We start from the raw sequence: 16,358 nt of genomic DNA, 5'->3' as shown, positions 1-16,358 counted from the left end.
TTCCCCCATTGATTTTCTTTCTTGGACATGCCCTGAAAAGGTCACAAATGGTATTCATGTGACCTTAATCTGTTGCAACTGTCATAAATACATGTCAGTTGCCAAGTGATCATATGACCATGGGATACTGTGATGTTAAAAGTACAAGGACCCATCAAAAGTCACTTTTTCAATGTCATTCAAGCAGTTACTAGACAAAGGGTCATAAGTTAAGACTACCTATCCATTTCTGCAATCCCCCTCCCCCCAAAAAAAAAACTGATTTTACTAGGTTTGCGGTTGTACAAGAATTAAATAGATCAGTTATTTTTAATCTTCAGAACCACAACCATAGCCACCCAGGGTCACTTGACAGTGAGATGGGCAGCATATAAATTTAATAAGTAATTAAATAATATCCTTCTGGAGCTTTTCACAGGCAATGCAAGTAACTAGCAAAGTTAGAGTAAATTTGGACAGTGCAAATCTGTTCAGACTTCTTTTTTTTAAGTGCAATCATCTCAAACATATTTGTGACCTCAGAGTTCTCATCTCCAGTTATCCCAAACCACAGTTTTGAGAAGCTCTAGACAGGTCTTCGGGTGGAGTTAGCATAGAGGATTTGAACGGAGAAGAAATCGTAATTTACTTCAAGGTTAAAATATTCCTTTTTCAGAACAGAACCGAATAACAGAGTTGGAAATGGCCTTGAAGGTCTTCTAGTCCAAATACCCCCAACCTTTTGGACACCAGGGACCAGTGCCATGGAGAAAGAATTTTCCACGGACCAGAGGGAATGTGGTTTTGAATACTGCCTGCATCCCGAGGATGGAGCTTTGCTTGTTTGTGCAGCCCACTTGCTGTCATGCTGTGGACAGGTGCCAGTCCACGGACTTGGGGTTGGGGACCCTGTTCTGGTCCGGCTCCCTGCTCAAGCAGGAAACCCTGTTTCAGACAAATGGTTCTCCAATAGCTTCTTAAAAACCTCCAATATTGGAGCATTCACAACTTCTGGAGGCAAGTTATCCCACTGATTAATTGTTCTGTCAGGAAATTTCTCCTTAGTTCTAGATTGCTTCTTGTCCTGAATTCTGGTGCTTTGGAAAATAGTTGACCCCCCCTCTTCTTTGTGGCTTCAATTTTCAGGGATTCTGTTCCTCGTAATAAGACATTGGGCTAGGGTTGTTACATGTGTGTATGTGTGTGAGAGAGATTTTGCCCAACTTTGCAGATCTTTCATCAGTGAGACAATCACACCTTGGGATGTATTTCATGAAAAACTGGTGTCTTATGCAGCAGCAAATAATGCTTCTATTTCCATGGTAACCTTCTCATTAGTATTCTGGCAATGACTCCAAGAAGGGCAAGTTGCCAAAGCAGAAACATGCTCGGCAGGAAATGACGCGTAGTTCTACAAAATTAAAACACCTTTCAGAACTAAACAGCAGAATATGCCAAAAAGGCCAGGCGACTCAGCTTGGTGCAGTTGCTATTTTGGAGGTAGTTGCTGCTCTTGGTTGGTTTCTGTCATGACAAGCAATTCTCAGGAGTGGGAGCTGGGGAAATAGCAGGTTGAGAAAGGAGAATCAACAGGGAACAGCAGGGGAAGCTTTCACATAGTGTGCAGATATGAGTCCTAACACCAGTCTCTGAACTTGGACAGGAAGATACAGAAATAGAATGTCTGCTCCATGCTCTGTGCAAAAATGCCCAGTTTTGAATGCACAACTAGGATCTGCCACAAATGAAGGTGAATATACACGTCCCAGGATAATATTGCAGGATCCAAACTGGGTCAGTCACGAGGACCAGAGGTTTTGTCTGCCCAGCTTTCAGACTCATGCTTATACTAAACACTTAAGTCCTCACCTCCTAAGTACCACCAGTTTATCAAGCACTTTGGAGGTGAGGTAGGGACGCGGTGGCTCTGTGGGTTAGGACGCTGAGCTTGTCGATCAGAAGGTCGGCAGTTTGGTGGGTCGAATCCCGAGTGCCGCGTAACAGAGTGAGCACCAGTTACTCGTCCCAGCTTCTGCCAACCTAGCAGTTCGAAAGCACGTAAAAATGGAAGTAGAAAAATAGGGACCATTACGGTGAGAAGGTAACAGCATTCCGTGCGCCTTTGGCGTCTAGTCATGCTGGCCACATGACCATGGAGAAGTCCTCGGACAAGCGCTGGCTCTTCGGCTTTGAAACGGAGATGAGCACTGGCCCCTAGAGTTGGAAACGACTAGCACGCATGTGCGGGGGAACCTTTACCTTTTACCTTTGGAGGTGAGAGCTTGTCACCACAAGCAAACAACCGCCGCCCAGCCATCAACACCCATCAACATCTAGAAAGCCACATACAACGGGCACCATATAAATACCACACAGAGAAGAGCCCAAAGCGCACTCTCTGCTAGAGAGAAGTGCCACAAAGATGGGCTCCAGCAGGGGTCCAAAAGCTTGGTAGGATCTACCAGTCTACTTTTCAAAACCTCCACCAATGGAGCATCCACAACGTCCGGAGGTAAGCTGTTCCACTGATTAATTGTTCCCATGGTCAGAAAACGTCTTCTTACTTTTAGGCTGGATCTCTCTTTAACAAGCTTCCTCCCATTAATTCTTGTTCTGTCCTCTGGTGCCCTAGAGAAGAGTTCCTCAATCTTTTTGGGCACCAGGGACCAGTTCCATGGAGAGAGGTTTTTCTGTGGACCGGAGGGTGCGTAGTTTTGTGTGGTGCCTGCATCCCGCGGATGGGGCTTTGCTTGTTTGTGCGGACCGGTTGCCGGCATGCCACGGTCCGGTACTGGTCCACAGACTGGGGGTTGGGGACCCCTGCCCTAGAGAATAAGATAATCCCCTCTTCTTTGTAACAGCCCCTCAAGTACTGGAAGACACCATCACTGGAGGTTTTTGAAAAATAGACTGGTAAGATCCTAGTTGTGCATTCGAAACGGGGCATTTTTTGCACAGAACAAAGAGCAGGAAAAACTGTTTTCCTAGCTCTTTTTAAGAGGTTTAAAAATATATTTATAGAGTTTTGTTTTCCTTTGTTTTTAAGCATACTTCCTTGTTCCAGATGGTAGTAAAATGCTACTGCTGTCTGCCTGATGTATCTTGCCATCACTTTGCAACTTCCCCAGCTTCTCATGCTTAATGATTTGAGAAAGGTCCATGAAAGGCACCCCTTTAAGATTTAATTGGAGGACTGCAATGTTAGAGAGGTGACAGTACCAGGAAAGAGAGGTTATTCTCACAAAATGCAGCATATGGTTGTAATAAAAGAGCAAAACATTATTTTTCCATCTATGAAGACTTTAGTGAGATTTCCTTCCTTCTCTTTCCATCTGAAACAATGCATTCGGAATTAAATTGGATGACAGCAATCCCAAAGCCATTTCATGGCTATTTTTTTTCCTTTGTTTTGTTAAGCTCATTTCTAAATCTTGGATATTTCATCATTCTTAATTACAAATATCTCTAAAAAAATCCACTTCTTGCTTTCTGGGTCATTTTTGCTTGGAGGAAAATGTGAAGAACAGTTGTGGGGCCACGAGGGGCATTAAAAATCTTTGATTACATTTGCAGTCCTGAAGACTAAATGAATTCACCCTTCAAGAAATGTGATAGCGTTTTGTCAAATACCTGAAAGGAATTTCATGCTGAAGGTCAAGACTTGTTCTTTCATATTCTAGAATGCAGAATATAGAATCCAGGATTTAAGTTATGGGAAGGTAGATTCCAGCTGAATCTTAGGATAAGATTCCTAACAGTAAAAGCTGATCTTTACTTCATAGCAGTAAAAGTTATCAAGGAAGGGGATGGACATCCTTTTACGTGTATGTTCAAGTAGAAGCTGGAAGCCTTTTTGGGGGGATCATTTAATTTCAGTTCCTGCCTTGGGGTTGAGCTTGGAACTGATCCCAGTTATGGTTTGGTTCTAGAACACGGGTGTCAAACTCAATCACGTCACATGATGTACCGTGATATATCACAACATTTCCTGCCTTTGCGGAGCCAGGATGATCATGGCCTGTGCGTGACACATCCAGCCCGCACACTGCCAGTTTGACACCCCTGTTCTAGAATATGCCCAATAGATGTCTTCCACTTCTGCTCAGTGACCTTAAAGTAAGGGAGGTCACCTCCATTGATTTAAGAGAGACCTCTATTTCATGAATGAAGGCAAATATGCCTGTTGCAGGATCCATTCTGGATTGGTCACTGGGACCACAGGTTTAATCTTTCAAGCTTTCAGACTCCTGCTGAAGCCCATCCTCAGAGAACTTCTCTTTCACCAGAATGTGTGCTTTGGTGTATTCTATGTGTAGTATATATATAGTGCCCGGTTGTGTGTGGCTTTTTGGCTGTTGATTGGGGTGTCGATGGCCAGCTATTAAGTTGTTGGCCATAGTTTCCTTGTGCTTCAGTTAACAGAAGTGCTGATTTACCATCAGCTTATCACAGGCATGTCAAACTGCCAGCCCACGGGCCAGATGCATCACGCCAAAACCGCGACCACCCCATTGCCAGCAATGTGGAAAAAGTCCCAATATGTTGTGCGATGTCACATGATGTCGTGAGTTTGACATGCCTGGCTTATCAGGTATCTAGGAGCCAAGGACTTGGCAGCACAAGGAGACAACAGCCAATGACTTAGTGGCCAGCCATCAATACCCCAATCAACAGCTAGGGGGCCACACAGAACCAGGCACCACATAAATACTATGCATGGAATAGTCCAAAGCACACATTCGGGGAGAGAGAAGTCCCCTGAAGATGGGTCCAAGTCTAAAAGCTCAGAAGACTAAACCTCTGGGCTCAGGGACTGACCCAAATTGGATCCTGCAGACCTTTGTCCTATTATGTGATTCTATTATTGAAGTGTTTCAGTTGCCATTGCTCTCCCTAACTGAAGGGAAGAATGATTAGGGTTTGGTTTAGTTCTGTTTTATTTTTGGTTGCGGCTATTTGCACCTTGTGCAACCACAGCTTTATTCCATCCCATGGTGCCCTGTGCTAAATAAATTAATAAATCCATCCATCCATGGAGGTATCTTGAGATACTTAGTTCCCACTTCAACATTTTTTTTAAAAAAAATATTTTAAACCTAGTCTAAATAAACTTGGTTGTTTATTTTTTAAAAAAACATATCAGTCTAAGTACACCAAAGCAATTGGTATGACTCATAGATGTATCATCCCACTGTGAAAGAGAAAGCAGCTGACAGTTATTACTTGCTAATGTCATCTGTCATTCTTAAGGGAGGGGAAACAAATCTCTTTTAAACCAATTGGCAGATGGCTCATACATGAGCAGTGATTTCTGCAAGTCAACCACTAGGGCAGGGGTAGGCAACCTTGGCTCTTTTATGACTCATGGACTTCAACTCCCAGAATGCTGGCTCAGGAATTCTGGGAGTTGAAGTCCATGAGTCATAAAAGAGCCAAGGTTGCTTACCCCTGCACTAGGGATTAAAACCTCACTCAGTTTTGTAGCTAATAGTTGGTCACTAGAATCTCTTCTCCTAATCATGGTGACCCTTCTGTATTTTGCTGGGGATGAATGACATTATTATACGTCTACTACATCAAGACTGAAAAAATCTACTTGACCACTAGATGGCAGGCAAGAGTTGTGTTTCCCCATTGCTGTTTGCTGACACTCAGTTGCCCTCTAGAACCTTACAAAAATGTGGTCTGTTGAGACCCACATGTGATCCACCACAGGTGTTCCAGATTCAGGGATGAGAGTCATCCTCTATCTTGACCCATCTTCCTGACATCCAGCTAAAGTCTGTTTGTTTCCTCAGCCCTGTCTCCTTGCATATCCTGAGAGTGATTTGAGAATGCAGTGCTGAGTGTCTATGGATGATTGTCAATCATCCAGGTCATGGTTGTCCCTAAGGTGTGGGGTTCCCCCCTCAAAAAAATAAAGGCAATTGGACTCTCTTGGTGTCTTCTTTGAAAACATTTTGCTTCTCATCCAAGAAACCTCTTCAGTTCTATCTGATTGGTGGGGAATGAAAGGATTTAAAGAAAATATTAAGAAAGTCCAATTAACTTTTGGGGGAAAAAACATATATTTATTTTATTTATTTTATTTAATTAATATATGAGGCAGTGCTGAGTATCTCCTCACTTACACAGTAGACCAGATGAGGAAATTCAACTCCACACCAAGGCTTGAAGTATACTTGATTGAGACAGGTGCACAGAACCTTGCAAGTCTGTGCTTCTGTTCCTTTTCCTCTTATACCCCGGTGAGTCGGAGATGAATCAGTCTAAGTCTCTTCTTAATATTATCTGCTTTCAGAGGACTTAAGGAATGTTTCTGTCCTTGTAGTTTATAGGAAGTCTTCGACTTACAACCGTAATCAAGCTTGGAATTATGGCAATAAGCGATGCCAGTCATTAAGTGGGTCATCACATGACTAACCTGATTTTACGTTTTTTTATGGCAGTCTTAAAGTGGTCATTAACTGAACCCATTGTCTGCAATATGTGCTTTTTGTTGGAAATCAGAAGTAAATATCAATTTCTGGTAAAAAATAAGTGTTGTAAATTGCAGTCATGTGACTATTGGACACTGCAAATGGCTGCAGTGCAAATGGTTGCCAGCTCCCAAAATGCAATCACATCACCGGGGAGGCAGCTGTTGGAAGTTTGAATCTGGGTCATAAGTACCATTTTTAAGGGTCTGTGGTAACTTTTAATGCTTGCTAAGCAACCTGTCCTAAGTCAAAGACTATCTCTACATAACACTTTCTGAATATTTGCTTCACCACCGTGCTTCACAATTTATTCACCAATCCTGTACACTTGAGATATGAAAATGCTCAAAGAAATGAAAGTGCCAGAAGAAATGGCTGGGAATGGAGAAATATGGCTAGTTTTGTGTAAGAGCACGTATTTGAGTCTACATCAAGGGTCCCCAACCCCCAGTCCATGGACTGGCACCAGGCCGCAGCATGCCAGAAGCCAGGCCGCACAAACAAGCAAAGCCCCATCTGTGGGATGCAGGCTGCTCCCCTTGGTCCGTGGAAAAAAACTTCTCTCCATGGAACTGGTCCCTGGTGCCCAAAAGGTTGGGGGCTGCTGGTCTACGTTGTGGCTACAAAGTTGGCAAAGCATCATTGCACTTATTATATATTGGTGAGATCTGTTTCAGCAGCTTTGCTAAGCATAACCCTGTGTTTCTTAACCTTAGCAGTTTGAAGATGTGTGTACTTCAACTCCCAGAATTCCCCAGCCAACCTAGAAACACTGGAGTAATCTGTTTAATTTTGGGGGACAAGTCAAGAAGATTTTCTATTTGTTGTGAGATATTTCCCCAAGATTTTGCCAATGTAACTGCTGATATTTGCTTATTTAGGACCGTACTTCAGCAGAGTCTGAAGAAGTAACTTGTAGGGATTTGTTTTTAATTAATATTTTAGTTAAACCCTTGGACAAAGCTTTAGTGGAGAACACTGCTCACTTCCACTGACATTACTCTTCAAAGCTTTGGTAAACACTGAAGGAGAACAAGCTGCTCATCTCCTTGGCTATCACTAGCCCTTTAAAGCTCCTGATGAATACATTCAAAGTCTCCTCCTTAGCAACTCCCCGAGGCTTTGGTGAGCACTCACTTCCAATAGCACCACTTCATAAAGCTTTGTCAGATCCTCCAGGAAGACACCCTAGTCAGCAACCCTTAGAAAAAGGTAAAGGTAAAGGTTCCCCCGCACATGCGTGCTAGTCGTTTCTGACTCTAGGGGCCGGTGCTCATCTCCGTTTCAAAGCCGAAGAGCCAGCGCTTGTCCGAGGACGTCTCCGTGGTCATGTGGCCGGCATGACTGGATGCCAAAGGTGCATGGAACGCTATTACCTTCCCACCGTAGTGGTCCCTATTTTTCTACTTACATTTTTACGTGCTTTCAAACTGCTAGGTTGGCAGAAGCTGGGACGAGTAAAAGGCGCTCACTCTGTTATGTGGCACTCGGGATTCAACCCACCAAAGTGCCGACCTTGTGATCGACAAGCTCAGCGTCCTAACCCACTGAGCCACCGCATCCCTTAGAAGCACTCCTCAAAATCCCATTTGGGTCCTCTAGAAATGAAAGCCATGAAGCTCGACAAGCATGAAGGAGAACACATTCATTTTCTCCGATATTTCTTGCCTGTTTACAGCCCCTTTTAGCTGTGGGGGAAAAAAGCCTCTACCATTTTAGGATGGTGACAAAGAGGACACAAAAGAATCATGTCATCACCTTTTGTGACGTTCTGATAAGCAAAGTTAATGGGGAAGCTAGATTCACTTAATAACCGTTACTAACTTAATAACTGCAGTGATTCACTTAACAAGTGTGACAAGAAAGGTCACAAAATGGAGCAAAAGTCACATAACAAGTATCTCGCTTAGCAAGATAAATTTTGGGCTCAATTATGGTTGTACGTTGAGGACTACCTATATTATCTGCAGGTGTCCATATGGTATAAATCTGTTCCTGCCCCATCTTATCAAGTGGAGTATTTTGACCCCCTGGTCAAGATTCAGATACTAAGCAAGAGCTAGGCTAAGTTAATTCTTAAATAAGAAATCACCAGGGCTATAGTCTATTGTGAAAAGTCAGGAATAAAAACTCTAAAAAAACTCAGTGGAAAATCAGATCTGAACTATTGCCAAGAAATCCTCATGTTGTGTTCCTTTGGCCCACAGATTCAAAGCTTAGGGCATCTACTATGCCTTATTCACTTCAAACCTTCCTTAGAATGATCAGTGGATCAATGGATCCTGCCATCTCTCTTGGTTGTGAGATTATTCCAAGAATCTCTGCAAAGAAGAAAGGCTTTCAGCTCTGATGGATGTTTCCCAAAGATTATTCATGGAAATGATTAAAATGACCTTGGTAAGAGGCCAAAAAAAGCAGTATCTTTCCCAGGAAAGCAGAAAGATTGTCAAAAATTGCTGGAGGGTTTCGTTTCGCACCAATACTAATTTATAGCACTTTCTCTCATTCTCTAAACAAAATTTTCCAGGTCAGTTTTAAAAGATCAGTAATAAGCAAAGATTTATACGATTTGAGAAGAAACCTGAGTATACCTAATTTTAAGTGAAAAAGCCAAATAATGTTCATTATATCAATAATTTAAGATGAAACTAATGATAGAACATCCATTTTTTCCACCTCTATTTTATATCCAATACTCTAAGGTAACAAAATTTTTTTTTGGCAAAAATGCCCATTGGGGAAAGGTAGATTCAATTAACAACCATAGTGATTCATTTAACAACAAATTGTTGTATCATCAGGTCCAACTTGATTTATGACCACAAGGATGTAAGACAGAAATTCTGGTTCCAATTATGGTCATAAGTCAAGAACTACTTATAACTTCTGGTAAGTGAGACTAGAGAACATCATGACCTAATCTCACTGTTTTAAAAGCTTGAATAGGAAGCACAGTGAATTCAATGAATTCAATTCTCCAGCATGCTGGCTGGGGAATTATGGGAGTTGAAGTACACACATCTTCAAGCTGCCAAGGTTGAACAACATTGCTCTAAGTGGTCTTCCATCCAAATCAGAATAGAACAGAACAGAACAGAACAGAACAGAACAGAATAGAATAGAATTGGAAGGGATCTTGGAGGTCTTCTAGTCCAGCCCCCTGCTTAAGCAGGAGAACCTATACCATCTCAAACAGGTGAATGTCCAGTCTCCTCTTGAAAATCTCCAGTGATGGAGCACCCATGATCTCTGGGGATAAGCTGTTCCACTGGTTGATTGTCCTCACTGTCAGGAAGTTTCTCCTTAATTCCAGGTTGCTTCTCTCTTTTATCAGTTTCCAACCATTGTTTCTCGTCCTTCCCTCTGGTGCTTTGGTGAAAAACCTGGCCCCCCTCTGCCTTGTGGCAGCCCCTCAGATACTGGAACACTGCTATCATGTCTCCCCTATTTCTTCTTTTCTTTAGACTAGCCAAACCCAAGTCCTGCAGCCGTTCTTCCTATGTTTTAGTCTCCAGCCCTTTGATCATCTTAGTTGCTCTTCTCTGAATTTTTCCCAAACTCTCAACATCTTTGTTGTGATATAGTGACCAAACTTGGCTACAGTATTCCAGGTGTGGTCTCACACTAGGGCTTTATAAAGCGGTAATAATACTTTGTGTGATCTTGATTTATGCTTCTGTTTATAGAACCCAGGATTGTATTAGCATTTTTGGTAGCTGCTACACACTGCTGGCTCAGAGTCAAGTGATCGTCCACTAGGACGATCTGGGATATTGATATCTGATATCGTAACTGATATTACTTAGCGTTTGAGGCCATGCAATATTTTCTTTGAGTCAAGGTCAACTTTGGTGTTGTTTTCTTGACAACAGTATAGAAGAAAACACCATTTTCTTCATCTGCAGTCTTTCTGTTATAGAAAACTGTCCTGGAATCCTCTTGAATAACCAGGATTATTCTTAGCTTCTCAGAGTAGCTACAGGCAACTACATTTTGTCACTTGCTGAAACCTAGCCAGCAAAAGTCGCTTCTAATCTTCCCCCACCAACCACTTGTTCAGGGACTGTTCAAAGTTATGACAATATTGAAAAGGAGACTTACGACGAGTCCTCAGAGTTGCAGCCATTGCAACATCGCCATGTGTATTTGCAGCCTTCCCTGCGAGCTTCCGACCGTGACAAGCAAAGTCAATGGGGAAGCCAGCAGGAAGTCACAAGTCATGGTCATGTGGCATTGTGCTTAATGGTCCATGGTGGTTTGCTTAGTTGCATCTAGAATTGATTAATTCACATTGTAACTCAGGCAAGGTCACGTGATGTTTCATTTTATGACCACATCATTTAGTAACAGAGTTGCCTATTCCAATTTTAATCAGTAAATGAGGAATACCTGTATTTATTTATTTTCTTTACAGTTCTGGCCGTAGCAACCTTATACCTCATATCTGAAAGAAAGAGCATTCAGCACAGCTTCTGACCCTCCAAATAATTTGAAATAACTTCCATCATTTTTGGCTGTTTTCATCCTTATTCAGAAGACTGGTTTTCTGTTTCTGTTTTAAAATACAGTATGCCCTTTGTGCAATGCAGAGTTCTAAGTAATAATTGCAAGGGCTTTTTTTTTTAGTTTCTTTTGTGTGACCCACTGAAAATTGTGCTATAAAAAAAAAACTTTTTAAAAAAAGACTTGGTGTTGGAAAGTTGGCTTCATTACCTTTTCGTTATCACACATCCAACCAGCAGCTTTGCAATTCACCTGCACAGTCACTACTAAAAATAGCAATCAATCAATCACTTTTATCCTTTATCCTTCACGGTTGACAGTGATGCCCACCTGACTGGCTGATTTACCAAGCCATAAACTGAGTGATTTACAAACTCTGCATTTCTTTTCTCTTGCAGCTGGAGTTACTATAAAAAGCTAGTGCCATTTGTGACAACCACAGTTCCTTGGGGTTGCTTTAAAAAAAATGTGTTCTGCTACTTCTTGTGGGGGGACAGGAAAACAATCTTTTCAGTTTTCTATCAAGCTCACTCTTTAAAATGTGTAACTTGCATCAACCAGTTTTAGAGTTTAAGATCTGACACTTGATGTAGCTTGTATTTCTGCCACACTGCGGTCTATGCCACTTAGGTTTCTGCAGTTATTGTGATTGTTGCTTATCATCACCACTACCATGCAGAGGTTTGAGATTTTTGCTCTTTGTTGAGCTACAACATATAATATCTAAGTCACAAAAATATACAGAATCCGTAGAGAACTCACCAATCAGTATTCTATTATGAGTTCTCAAAGGAACTGCTCATTTCCCTGACCTCTTCAAATGTTGTCACTGAAAATTTATTGCAAAATGATGAAAGGATTTTACAGATTAAATAAAGGGAGATAACAGAATATTTAAATAATGATTGCAATGACATAAAAGAATAAGAAGTAGTTAATGGGTTTGTGAGGAAAGTACAGAAGTGGATTATGTGGTTTTTTTTAAGTTAGATGTTTATGTATCTATATCTATAATTATATATGTACATGGATAACTATTGTGTTCATTCAGGAGGCCCAATTTGTTGCTATCCCGGGATAAAATGCTTGCTTCCTTGTGTTGGGTGTGTTGGGTCTTGGGTGTCCTGCTCAGATGGGGTTGGATTAGAAGACTATCACAAAGGAGTCTTTCAAAAAGACAACTGGAAATTTCTTGGTTTTTTTTCCCCCCTCGAAAACGTTTCACTTCTCATCCAAGAAGCTTCTTCAGTTCAGTTCACTTAAGTCTAGTTGCCTTTTGGAAAAGTACCTGTTCTGTACCAGCCTGCTACCGGCCTTGCAGAAAGGCAACCCCTGTACAAACGGCAGAGGCTGGAAAGCGTCTGAGGCTGGAAAACGTCTGCCAAGTTTATTACACAAACAAACAACAAAACATGAAACAAGATACCGGAGCTTTGATCCTCAAACGGAGCGGTTGCTTTCAGCAACCAGCCCTTCCCCAAACACTCCCTTTATTAGAGTTCAGGGCGTGGCCTCCCTGTGCCTCCTTCCGAGAAGTCCCACAGCCTTTCTCTGCTTGCTCCTGCTTGACTGCCTCCTGCGTCGGGCGTCCTTGAACAGGGCCAGCTGTGGGTCATCATCATCCGCACTGTCGGGCTCGCGTAGCTGAGTCTCCACCAAGTAAGAGGGCCCTGGCTGGGGGCTCTGCGAAGCCTCCAAGCCATCATCAGCAAGTTCGTCTTCAACACCCTCCTCCTCCCCCTCGTCTGAGTCATCCGAGTCATCCGACCCGGCTGCCGGACCCACAGGCTGACCCTGAATCACAACAGTACCTTTGGGACAACCATGACTTGGCTGATTGAGAATCTCCATAAACACTAGAAGGCTACCTCTTCCTGTCTATATTTTCTTATTATTCAGCCAACCTCCATGTAGACATGGCTTTGGCAGGTTCTTCAAAATGGCGCTTCATGACATAACCAAAGAAATTATATCTCTGCATAGATTCCATAGCCACACCACTGCATCTCACACTGAGAAGGTCAGCCTCCAAAGGACCATCCAGCTAACCTTCTTACAGTCATATTTGTGACAGGCTTTTTTGGAGGGATGCCAAACAATTGATATTAAAAAAAAGTGCAGATTTCACAGACACTCTGAGGTGATCTCAAGAGCTGTACAATTTTAACCCAATGAAAGTTGGTTATTGGATTTGGGAGGTTCCATTTCACTGACTAACCCCTAGCTTGGTTTTAAGCTCCAAAGAAGCTCAACAAAGAAGAGGCCATTTCGTCATGGGCATACAGTATATCTCTTTTGAAATTGTGGGGGGGCAGATTTGGGCAAAGTCCAAGAACATTTGATAGTGCTTTAGTGCAAATTCTGACTAAATTCTCATTTTCCCCCCAGTTTGACATGCAACGGATAACATTGGAGGAGCTTAAACAAATCATCTACCATGCATTCCAGGACCACTTAACAATGAAGGACATTGAAAATATTATCATCAATGAAGAGGAGAGTTTAAACGAGAACTCTGGAAATTGTCAAACAGAATTTGAAGGTGGGTTTCTGTCATCCATATAGCACATAAAATGATTTGACTTTCTTCTTCCTCACAGCACATTGAATAAGTGAAATGTTTCACTTGTACAGGTAGTCCTCAACTTTCTTCCATAAGGGAGCCTGGAACTTCTGCCATATGTTATGAAAGTTGTAAGTTGAGGCAATCACATGACCAAATCCGATTTCCCATTTTTTTTGCAGCAGTCGTTACTTAAATGTGATGTTCGTAAAGCAAATGGTGCAGTCATTAAATGAATGCCATGGCCATTAAGTGAACCATTGTCCACAATGGCCAGAAGTAAACACTGGTTTCCAGCAAAGAAAATCATGAATTGTGGTCACATGATTGTGGGACTATAGAATGTGAAAGACCAGGACCACACGTGAATTTCCAATTAAACTGATTTAATGGAACGATGCACTATGCACAGGAATCTCACAGTTAGCACTATTTTGGTGCTCGATAAGGGTTAACGGAAGTTAAGGGGAGGTTGGACTGAGTCACTTTGTGTCTATGTAGAGATTCTAGGGTAATTACTCTTTTGACTCTGCCGCTTCAGGGACACTGCAAACAACCATCAATGTGGGTCAGTTGTCAAGCATCTAAAATATGACCGTGGAAGGCAGAGGGACTACCATCAGAAATTTGAATCCAGGTCATAAGTACCTTTGGGGAATCTATTTTGTAAGTTTGAACAGTCTCTAAGCAACCAGTAACAAGTCTACTCCTATATGGAATAAGTTCTGTTGAACATAGTAGAGCCTAGCTATGCTATTTAATAAAGTGAAGGAACCACCAAAGACCATTACCTTGCTTCCTCTCTCTTTTTGTGGTTCTTTTATCTTTAAAACAAACTAGGAATGAACAACCTGTTAGACCAGGAGTCTTCAAACTTGGCTCTTTTATGACTTGTGGACTTCTACTCCCAGAATTCCTCAGCCAGTGTGCCTGGCTGAGGAATTTTGGGAGTTGAAGTCCACAAGTCATAAAAGGGCTAAGTTTGAAGGCCCCTGTTTTAGACAGAACAACTTTCTCCCAATGAAATATCCTGCAGCAATATGAAGGATTCTGGATGCTGAAGTCCACCTTTTTAGATGGAGCCCAAGTTGAAGAAAGTTGCAATAGAGGATTTTTCTCTGTCAGATAAAACACATGGCGATCCTATTTTTAAAAAAGGGGGGATTCCTAATCATAGATTTTTAAAAAAATCAGATCTGTTACTCAGGCACCAAGGTTGCAAATCATAGTTTGAGTTTATAGATTGCATGAAGCCACAATGCTTGTGGCTGAGTGTGTTGACTAAACTCATTTATTGTGCTTGGTAAATTGCACTCCATGGCCAAGAAGATAGTTTGAACTCATACAGATGTGGTTTATTTAACAAATTACTTAAATCATGGCTTTACACAACATGTAGACCTAGTAGTTGAGAAAATTGTCAGGATCTACTGCCATCATGTGGCTTAATGCTTCTTTTCTCCCGACTTTCCTTTTGAGAGCGTTTTTAAAAGCTCACCTGGAAGATATTGGTCTCTTGGTGATCTCTGAAGTTGTTGGGTATTTTTCCTGTAGACTTTCTATTATAATGCAAAGTTAACATTATCAGTTGCACTAATGATGCATGGCAACAAGAACCCAATATTTCTTTTTTTATTATTTCAGAGTTTTCTTAGGATTATCATAATAAACAATAAAAGACTTTCAAGAAGAGACTGGACAGCCATTTGTCCAGAATAGTACAGAGTCGCCTGCTTGAGCAGGGGTTTGGACTAGAAGACCTCCAAGGTCCCTTCCAGCCCAATGATTCTGTAATTGTATGATCTAAAATAGAAATGAAAATAAAGACAGTAGGGAAATGGGAAGGAGAAAGAAAGGGATTAGTATGGAATAAAGAGGAAAAGAGAGGGGGAGCATTGACTTCCAACTTTTTTCAGTGCAGTAATTTGCAAAGTAAACTTACAGCCTCAGCTTTTTACTTTTCTGTACTTAGTAAATACTAGCCACTTCTAGAGCACAATAATTCAATCCTGAGCCACATCTATTTTCCCCATGGGCAATCTCAGTTGCATTTGCAGTCTTGGTGGTGCACTGGTTAGAATGCAATATTGCAGGCTAACTCTGAGCACTGCCAGGAGTTCAATCCTGACCATCTCAAGGTTGACTCAGTTTTCCATCCTTCCAAGGTCGGTAAAACAAGGATCCAGATTGTTGGGGACAACATGCCCACTCGGCAAACCGCTTAGAGAGGACTGTAAAGGGGTGGTATATAAGTCTACATGTTATTGCTATTTGATTCCTCCTTTGTAGGCCAGATAAAAATTGTTCAAAAAAAAAGTGTCTGTTTTTAAAACAGAAAGAATTGTTTTTAACCCTTCCCTTTTTCTCCCCCCCCCCAGTGCATTCCCAGAAACAAAACCGACAGACCTGTGTACGGAAGAGCTTAATATGCGCTTTTGCTATGGCCTTTATTATCAGCGTCATGCTGATCGCAGCCAATCAAATCCTCCGAAGTGGCATGGAGTAGCCATAACACTGTGAAACAAATGATCCACGCATGCGCATGCTGCCCGGTGAACTTTCTCCCTGATCAACTTTCAAATCAACGGGCAAAGGAGAGAGAGAGAGAGCGAGAGAGAGAGCACGTGTGAACGAGAGCGAAGGTTAAGAGGAACGGTTCAGCAAGGAAACTCTATCCGGCAGCATATCTGTAAATCAACTATATCCTCTTGGCAGGGACATAAAAGGGCTGTCTTAATGCTTTAATGGTTTTTTTTTGTTTCCTAATGCAATAAAAAAAGAGAAAACCATAAGAGCCCTGAATTATATTTTTTGATGTGGTAGCAGTAGATGAA

At 41.8% G+C, this 16,358-nt stretch overlaps 1 protein-coding gene across 1 annotated transcript in view; it reads left to right on the top strand.

The window, feature by feature from the left end:
- CALN1 (calneuron 1) overlaps positions 1–16,030 on the top strand; it is a gene marked incomplete at its 3' end in the record, with an annotated part of 163,056 nt that extends 147,026 nt beyond the window's left edge. Inside the window, exons 5-6 of the mRNA XM_081333871.1 lie at positions 13,350–13,503; positions 15,903–16,030. Coding sequence (XP_081189997.1) covers positions 13,350–13,503; positions 15,903–16,030 — 282 coding nt within the window. The remainder of the gene's footprint in view (positions 1–13,349; positions 13,504–15,902) is intronic.
- Between the last annotated feature and the right edge of the window lie 328 nt (positions 16,031–16,358).

This window comes from Vipera berus, assembly GCF_964194415.1.
Source record: "Vipera berus genome assembly, chromosome: 1".
In the NCBI taxonomy this organism is placed as follows: Eukaryota; Metazoa; Chordata; class Lepidosauria; order Squamata; family Viperidae; genus Vipera; species Vipera berus.
The sequence above is the reverse complement of the archived record's forward strand: the minus strand, read 5'-3'. Positions and strand labels throughout refer to the sequence as shown.